The 10,000-nt window shown below is 46.4% G+C and overlaps 1 protein-coding gene across 1 annotated transcript in view; it reads right to left on the minus strand.

Moving 5' to 3' along the window:
• The window catches only part of slc38a10 (solute carrier family 38 member 10), a 44,428-nt gene that overhangs the window by 33,889 nt on the left and 539 nt on the right, over positions 1–10,000 (minus strand). The window contains 6 exon segments of the mRNA XM_080835517.1: positions 4,420–4,544; positions 7,428–7,571; positions 8,310–8,403; positions 8,537–8,582; positions 9,046–9,163; positions 9,880–10,000. The exon segment at positions 9,880–10,000 is cut by the window's right edge and continues 148 nt beyond it. Coding sequence (XP_080691643.1) covers positions 4,420–4,544; positions 7,428–7,571; positions 8,310–8,403; positions 8,537–8,582; positions 9,046–9,163; positions 9,880–9,969 — 617 coding nt within the window. The 5' untranslated portion in view covers positions 9,970–10,000.

Genomic DNA, 10,000 nt, shown 5'->3' on the forward strand with positions numbered 1-10,000 from the left:
TTACTTCAATGGTTGCAAGACCACATAAAACAGTTTTTAAATGTATTTGTTTGGCTCATTTATGGCCCCCAGAGGGGAGATCAATCCTATGCATTAAACATATCCTGAGGACATGTTGAGTGGAACAGTTACTGGACGAACAAATATGGAGAGACATGAGAGAGAGAGAGAGAGAGAGACAGAGACAGAGACATGATAGAGAGATGAGAGAGAGATATGAGAGAGAGAGAGAGAAAGAAAGAGAAAGAGAGAGAGAGAGAGAGAGAGAGAGAAAGAGAGCATTATGGGACTGCTGAAGCTCTATGGGGGTGCTGTGGCAAGAGCCCAGGCTACAATATTGGATTAACTGCCAAAACATATTGAGCTGTTTAAATGAATCTATACTGAAGTCCAAAAATATATTTAAGTTCATTTAGTACTTTAAAATACATTTAATGCAACTTAAGCGTGTTATTTTGGAACTATTTGAGTGAAAAATGTATGTAATGCAAAAGTATAGCTTCTAGCACGTAGCACGTTTAGCACTCTGTATGTGTAATATGTAGCATTTTTACCACTCAAAGTGTTATATGCAGCACTACCTTTAGCACCCTTGGTGTAATATGTAGCACGCTAAGCACTCTAAGCGTAATATCTGCTGTACATCCTAATGGAAAATGATCTGGTTTGATGTACGTCATGCTCTGTGTACGTGAAGTGATTCTACTCCACCTCAAGACACACAGAGTCCGGTTGGAAATGTATTTCACATCACATTATCCCTTCCCCACAACACACAACTCTTCAGAATATAATGATAGAATAATGTAAGAACGCTTTGGTTATTAACCAGTCCTCCAAATGAAATACACAGGTTATACAGCACAAGATGGTTAAAGGCAAAGAAAAGACAAGACGCTGCAGATACAGGATTAAGTGGCAATTTGTTTCTCCAATGGGCTAGAGGGATGGAGGTGATGAGATGGGGGAGAAGGGCGGAGAGAGGGGGTAGGTTAATAAAAGTGTTCGTTATCTCTGGAAAACCCACAAAAAAAGAAAGAACGAGAGGGGGAGGAAGACGGGGGAGGGGGGAGAAGAAAAAAAAAAAAAAGAACGTGAGGCACAAAAGCAAACGGCCTCCTGTCGTCGCAAGCCCCAGTGAAAGCAGGGCCCTGAGTGCATTAAATCCACAATTTACTGCCGCCGTATATTAGAGGGCCGCACTCGTCACTTTTTAGGACATTATAAAGTTTCCTGGCAGTGTTGCTTTTTTGTTCACTCCCCCCTCCGCTCGCCTGCTCCCTCCCTCTCTTTCTCTCTCTCTTTCTCTCCCTGGCTTGCTCTTTCTTTCTATCCGTCTCCCTCTTTCTCTCTCTTTCTCTCCCTGGCTTGCTCTCTCTCGCTCTCTGGCTCGCTCTCCCCTTCACTGTATTTCTTCCACCTGCCGTCATGTTTTAGAACATTGTAAAGTTTCTTGGCAGAGTGGCCATGTTGTTGACTCTCCACCTCTTTCTCTTTGCCAAAATTCTGTGCAACTCTCTGGTCTGCAATCACACACACACGCACACTTCCCGTATCTGTTGAACTGACTGTTAATCCTCTCATCTTTTCATCTCTCTCCCTCTCCCTCCTTTGCAGTGTATCTCTCTATCGGGGGAATCCATAGCACAGTGGCAGTGCCAGTACCCCACATCACACACGGGTCCAGCTCCCACGAGGTCCACGAGGTCCATGAGGACCCAGGTTCGAGCCTGTCCTGAAGTCATCTCTTGAGCCCACTCTCCATACACCACCCCCCTCCATACACCACCCCCCTCCCCACTCACCTCCTCCCCAATCTTCTCAGTCCTGTCAAAAACACTCCCCCAGAAAAAAACAACAATAATATATATTTTTTAATCCAGTCAGTTACCCCCACATCTGAGAAGCCTGTTCTGCAGTCCAGTCTTTGAGCTCCAAACTCTGCACCACCTGCATCCATCTGTCCATGCTGTTGTTCAACATGAACCAGTTTGCAAACAAAAACGCACTTTAGGGAACTGGATGACCTAACTGCACACAACGCCCTGTTCATCTTTCACTTCTTTAAATCCACAGAACTCAGAACATTATCTGAACGGTGTCACCAGAGCTCTTTAGTCCGCGAGGCCTGGTGCCTTTGGGTGGCAACCTGACTAAACCAACGCAAAGAGAGAGAGAGCCCAATCTAACCTAGAACTCCTAATGATCCTATTTTGAGCTCAGACATCACTCCTTCTGCGCAGTGAAAACATACTGCAGTGCTGAATGGTCCTCTTAAAAAGTAGGTGGATGACTATGGCCTTACAGTGTGTGTTTGTGTGGGTGTGTGTGTGTTTGTGTGTGTGTGTTTGTGTAAGGTAGGGCAGGTGACGAGTTGTCATCTGACCATATTTAAGTGTCCACTAATAAAGTAGCCTTAATGTGCCGTGTGTATGCATTTAAAAGATCTAGAGGATACAATCTATGTAACAGTCAGTTGGTTTGTTCTCCACCCCAGCTCCACCCAATCTGCTAAATTCTACGTCTTATTTCAGATATGTCCACCATTACCACCACCCCCCCCCCCCACACACACACACACACACACCCCCAGCTGTCCTCTTCTCCCCCTCCCTGAGTGATGAGGCTCCACATGTGTGAGGCTTGCTGAGCGCAGGCCAGCGGAGAGACATGGCTGCCAAGTGACACTCAACAGCCACTCTTGCAGAGGACACGCATACACACAAACATGCACACAAACATGCACACATATATATATATATATATATATATACACACATTCATACATACATAAATACAATCAGTGCCAAACCACACACTAAAGCTGCCACCAAACACCTCTCCCACCCAAACACCCCAGAGCAGACATACCAGCCACACCACACACACACACACACACACACACACACACACACACACACACACACACACACACACACACACACACACACACACACACACACACACACACACACACACACACACACACACACACACACACACACACACACACACACACACACCTTTCCAGTGAGTGAGTTTGGTGTTGTCTGTTAGCAGGAGAGGATATGAACAACATGCACATGGTACAGTAATGAGTAACAGAAGGAGACAAGACAAAGAGGGAAAGAGACAATTAAGGAATGACAGCCAGAAAGAGAGAGAGAGAGAAGTAGAGAACAAGAGATAGAGAGAGAGAGAGAAGGAGGAGAGAATAAGTGAGGGAGAGAGAGAGAGTGAGAAAGAAGTGGAGAGAAAGAGCAGGCATAACAGGAAGAGAGAAACAAGTGTATATTGGGCCCGGAGGATGGACAGTCCCCTGTTGACTGGGTGCTGGAGGAGGCCAGCTGGTGCTGGTGCTGCTTCTGGTCTTGGCCCCTGAGGATGGGGGGGGCCTAAGTGTCCAGCACAGAGCATGCTGCAGAGACAGAGTGGTTACGCCAAGAGGAAATCGACAGCACACGACCCGCTGATTCGGCCCGAGAGAGCAGCTCCATACAGCGCCCTGATAAAGACCCTTCAGATCCACACAGACAGCAACACATTGTGTGTATTGGTGTGTTTGAGGTGACGACTTGTCATCTGACCAGATTTAAGTCTCTAACAATAAAGTAGCCTTAATGTGCCATGGGTATGCATTTAAAAGATCTAAAGGAGTCAAGGTAAGTGTAACAGTCGGTTGGTTTGTCCTCCACCCCAGCTCCACCTAAATTCTCTGTTTTATTCCAGATATGTCCAGCTGTCCTCTTCTCCCCATTCCGGAGTGATGAGGCTCCACATGAGATAAACACACACGCACGCACGCACGCTCGCTCGCACGCACGCACGCACGCACGCACGCACGCACGCACGCACGCACGCACGCTTCCGGTTTATCCTGGCTTCACTGTACTAATAAACTGAGGTCCGGTATCTGAGAGGGCAAATAACCTAATTTCACCGGCCATACAAACAAGCCGCTCGAATAGTCGTATTAATGAGCGATAGAGCACTCTCAATCACTCAGCCTGCAAGTGTGGAAAAGTCTGAAATACTGAACACAAAAACAATGGTATTATTCAGGATGTGCTTAGTGCAAGTCACTGACAGGATGGCGAAAATGATGCCAGCTGATTGGTTATGGTGGATAAGGGGCGGGGCAGATTCACCTGCATTAGCTAATTGGTTGTAAGGGGAAATATAACGCAGTTCACTGGTTCAATGACACCATCCAGATTCATCCCTTTTAATTTAAATGAGAATTAAAATGTTTGCATGCCAACCAAGCTCAATGCTCTTAATGGTACCGTGTGACAAGCAGTAGAAGAGGTTTGCAATCGAAGAAAAAAGGTGAGGCTCCCCCTGAGAATTTACTTCCTGAGTCTAGGAGAGGGGAGGAGACAGACGAGATCGGAGGGACTGGATTGGCCGTGTACTTACGACTGACAGGCGAATGCCATACCGCAGATGGGGAGGCAGCGAAAGACGCCGTCCCAGCGCACGTACCGCACCAGCTCAAGCCAGCCGCCTGTGAACAGGCCATGTTTGAAGGAGGACAGCACCATCTGGATCAGGGGAGGGGGGGGGAGGGGAGGGAGAGCGGGACAGTTACTGGACGAACACATATTGAGAGACATGAGAGAGAGAGAGAGAGAGAAAGAGAGAGATGATAGAGATGAGAGAGGGATGGGAGAGAGATATGAGAGAGAGAGGTGAAGATATATCTATATATAGAGAGAGAGAGAAAGAGAGAGAAAGAGAGAGAAAGAGAGAGAGAGAGAGAGAGAGGTGAAGATATATATAGAGAGAGAGAGTCGTAGGGTGAGACAGAGAGATGAAGGTAGGAGGACAGGAAACCAGGGCAGAGAAACAGGCCAGGCCCGTCCACAGGGGCCAAAACAGACGAGGATGGAGAGGCTGTTCTGAAGACATACCACCAATGGAGGGGCTGTTCTGAAGACATACCACCAATGGAGGGGCTGTTCAGAAGACATACCACCAATGGAGGGGTAGGTTGGACAGGAAGGGGCGAAATCAAGAAACAGAACAAAAAACACCTCGTCCCAACACCGGTCACAAGTAGACTAGACAAGAGGACAATGATAAGCCATGATGTTGAGACTCTCAGACACGGTTCCTAACTCCACCTGAGCTGAACACCCACTGGCTCCACGACCAGCTAACATACACCTGAATTGCAGTGTGGAACATCCAAATATCTGCAGCAACAAACAATGGAATGCAAACAACGCAAAATGAACAAACAAACAACAACAACAACAACAACTTCACAAAACAAAATCGACGCAAAACATGGAGGATGAGGATATGACTGAGGTTTGTTTGTGTGTGTGTGTGTGTTTGTGTGTGTGTGTGTGTGTGTGGTTGGGGGAGAGGGGGGTGTTGGGGGTGCTTTAGAAGAAAGCACTGCAGGATGGATGATGATGAGAGGGTTGTGTTTGTCCACGCACATGAGTTGCCACAACATCATCATCATCATCATCACACAAATCATCACACAATATCTGCAGCATCAAGGCCATACTTAAAGTACTCCCGCACACATACACACACACACACACACACACACAGACAGACCCACACACAGACAGACAGACAGACCCACACACACACAAAATGAAATCAGTGAAATCAACCAAGCTGAAGAGGAGCAGCTGAAGGTTTGCGACGGCGGTAAAGAGCATACGGTGGCACCCTGGGCAGTCTTGGCTACCTGCCAGAGAGAAGTCACAGGCAGGCGGGGGCGAGGAGGAGTGGGGCATGGATTTACTTACGGGTGGCAGCAGAAGGTGGTCGCGATGATGGGCAGGCACTGAATGACGCCCTTCATCCGCCACAGGTGCACACGCTCCAGCCAGGAGCCACTGATTAGGCCGTAGCGCAGCGAAGACAACACTATCTAGAAAGCAGAGGAAGCAGCGCAACGGCCGGTGGGGTGGGGGGTGGGGTGGGGGTAGTTTGGGAGGGGTGGGGGAGGAGGAGGAGGAAGGGGAAGGACGGGAAGACATATTAGGGGAAGAGGGTTAGTGCCCAGGACGGGCTAGGTCTAGACTGAATTTGGGCATTCCGGTGTGACCGCACACAGCAGTTGTAGTAGCGTCCTCCGACAGCAAGGAGGCGCTGTGTAAAACTCATACTATATCTGAGGAGTTCAACTCAGAAGAATTGTGAGTGGAAGGAACAGCTTCAGAATAAGATGAAGATATGAGGTGGTGCATAATTATAGGTTTAGAGAGTTTTATGGGCTATGTGGTGGCTGGAAGGAAATTAGGGTGGTCTGTTGGTTAAGTGTTTCCCAAGGCCGCTCAGTAAAAGATAGATCTGTGAGAGACAGCACAGCACAGACAAAACCCTCAGCAGAACAGGCAGCAGCGCTTACAGCTGAAATCTGACCGCTGGTTTAGTATTATCATTGAATGAATATAAGCCTATTCAATTTCTTTTTTATGACTGAAAAAGTGGCACCCAAATTGGAGCCAATTATGGCACCAAAAGGCACGCATAGGTCTCTGCTTTGGGCCTCCTAAGTATCCATACTTTTGTAGCCATGTGACATGGATCGTGTCGGGGGCAGCGGCTCCATTTGCCGGATTTATGAAGAGGGTCTGGACAGCCAGACTCTGTGTGTCTTTATATCTGTGTGTGTGTGTGTCTTTATATCTGTGTGTGTGTCTTTATATCTGTGTGTGTGTGTCTTTATATCTGTGTGTGTGTGTCTTTATATCCGTCTCTGTGTGTGTATTTGTCCTGTTGAGCACACACCACAACAAAAGCACATTGCAATCACCACAACACTGCAAATTCAAACACAACACAGTGAATTCAAAACAGTCGGACGGCAACAACCTTCAAGCATTTGATCTGAAGTACCTTAAAGGGGACGATCGCCTGAATTCTACCTAATCATACTGAAAAAAGAAATTCAACTTCCATACAGTTTGGATATAGTATCTGTACAGCCATGGCTTACTGCTGCTTCAAACAATGTTTCATACATACAGCACAGAACATCTTAGAAAGCCCCTAAAACATCACAAACTCTAGAGAGCACAGTTTGCTCAAGGTGGCACCAAGAACCACCATAAAAACAAACACTTAACCACATAATCTATGTCATTACAGTGGGTGGGGTACTTGACATTAGCAAAGAGGCGTCCCACAAAGGTAAATAACGCCAACATCTACAATAACAATGCTTGGGCCTGGCCTTTGGCTCCCAGAGGTACAAACCCATTTTTTTTTTTTTTAAAGTATGAAAAGACATCTAAGAATCTAAGTGTGCTAAACTACAGTGTTGCTAATGGGAGAAACCCCCAAGTCGCCTCTTAAATCTGCCTACAAAGGGGTTACTAAAACAGCTGATGTCTTAAGCGATGCTCCCCCACACTTGCCCCACAGTGCCCCCCGCAGCCCTGGAGGCGACTCACCGTGAACATGAAGAACGTGTAGAACATGAGCGCCATGGCAGAGAAGGACTGGATGGATGACATCAAGTTCCGCTGCAGGCTGAGCGGCAGAACGATGAACAGGGACACGGCCACCAGGAGCAGAGCACGGAACCCACCTGTCACCTGGGCGGAGGAGGAGGAGGAGGAGGAGGAGTCATTAAGAAACAGACAGACAGACGTACCGGACAGACAGATAAATAAATGGAGATAGCTAGACATAGACAGACTAAGGTAGACACAGTTGGACAGTAAACAGTTACAAGTTACAAGTATTTTATTTGTCAGATGCACAAAATGACACAGGGTCAGACTGGGCACTGAAATTCTTGAGAAAAGGCACCGCCCAAAAACCTACCATAACATAACATAGCATAACATAACAGAACATGATGTACACTCTGTACAAGATACAGATACTGTGAATAAACAGATAAACTGACAGGCGGTGGAGGAGGAAGAGGAGTCATTAAGAAACAGACAGACAGACCGACAGATAAACAAATGGAGATAGCTAGACATAGACAGACTAAGGTAGACACAGATGGACAAAACAGTAAACAGATACTGTGAATAAACAGATAAACTGACAGACTGACAGACTAACAGACTGACGGATCTACAGATTGGTGGAGAGAAGCCTACAGATATGAGGACAGACAGACTGACGGATCTACAGATTGGTGGACAGAAGCCTACAGATATGAGGACAGACAGACTGACGGATCTACAGACTGGTGGAGAGAAGCCTACAGATATGAGGACAGACAGACAGACTGACGGATCTACAGACTGGCGGAGAGAAGCCTACAGACATGAAGACAGACGGAGGCGGATCATGACACAGGGCTCTAGTTTCCTTACCTGCATGCCAAGCATCTGAGCAAAGAAATTGGATCCCAGATCAGCGATGACCACATAGAACGCGATACACGTCCCCAGCATCAGGCCAATCATACTAGACAAGGAAGGAAATCCACAACAAGGACATGTAAATGAACACAGAAATACAAAGTGTGTGTGTCTGTGTGTGTGTGTGTGTGTGTGTGTGTGTGTGTAGGAGTGTTTGCATGTGTGTGTAAATAGCATACCTCAGTTCTACAAGAGCTTTTCCTGGTTTTCCATAGGCATGAAAAGCTGTGGAAGAAAGAAAAAAAAAAGAAAGAAAGAATTACATTCCAGAAAGTTACATTTCATATTCCATAACAAACCTTCATCACCGGACCATTAGACGATGAATACTTTAAAAGAACACAAAGGTTTGCAGAACTTTAGGTTCTATGTGTTCCTTACTTCAATATTAAAAGCATGCCTTTTCAATCAGCTCCAGTTACCGTACAGTTTAACCAACACAGGAATCTCTCATGGGGCAGCTACACAGATCTCATTGTCCAGTTTTTAACCTCAGAGAGAAAAGTTTTTTTTTTCTAAACCCTTGGTCTGCAGAGAAAACTGCTAGCTGGCCAATGTCATGCTTGTTGTGCAATACCACATATAATCCAACTGGACGATCAAACGGTCATACATCATATAAAAGTGCACTTTTGGGAATAATAAACCATTTGAGAGGTGAAAAGGGATAAATGGCAAATATTCTCACCTAGGCCTGCATACGTCCTGCGTTTGGTGTTGCTGGCTGAGTGGACCAGAAACATGCAGGACTGGTGAGTCATCCAGGAGCAGAAGAACAACAAGATTGTGCCCAACACTATGCCACACTAGAGAGGGAGAGAGAGGGAGGGAGTGGGTGATTTACTGTAGCGAGGGGAGAGCCTGGTCACCCCACCCTGACTCGAACCCCGGTCTACAGAGTGTTAAACATGCACTCTGAACGCAACACCAAAGAGCCAGGCTCGATGGCATCATGGCAGTCAGAACACATACTAATCTGTAGTGACGATCACATCGTCACAGTTACACGTTCACAGTCTATGAATCTGATCAACTTTAGTTCGAATACGAATCCAAAGAGTGTGTTCACGTCATCACATCAAGTTCAATCACAAAGCACGCAAGAACATGTTTGTGTTGTGTTGTTTGTCAGTTCTATGGTAACAGCTGTTACTTTCTCCACCCTTCAGAGAAACATCTGGAACTACTCAAGCACAGACATGTATAATAATTGTAATGCCTGGGACACTTAACATCAATTACAGCTTAGAACAGGACACACCAACATGTCATAAGTTAATTCGTCACAGATTTGTGTGTGTGTGTTATCTTTGACCACAAGAAATCTAGGGCAACCCATATGCTGACATCATATGTAGGGAGCTAGAATAGATACGGTGATATCATATGTAGGTAGCTAGATAAGGTATCATCATAAAGCGTGAACGTATGGAGGCTATCCATGGTCACGCTTACTATACTATCAGTAAAGTCATATCGACATGTCTGCGACAACTTCCCATGACCCAGTTTTCTGCCCTACCTGTTTGAAGCAGAAGGGCATGGTCAACACGCTGACTCCAACGATGCTGTTGACCACGTTCATGATCAGACCCCAATTTGACGCTGTCATGTTGGCTGCTTTTTGAACTCCCAGCTGCGGG

Source organism: Sprattus sprattus (genome assembly GCF_963457725.1).
Source record: "Sprattus sprattus genome assembly, chromosome: 3".
Lineage (NCBI taxonomy): Eukaryota > Metazoa > Chordata > Actinopteri > Clupeiformes > Clupeidae > Sprattus > Sprattus sprattus.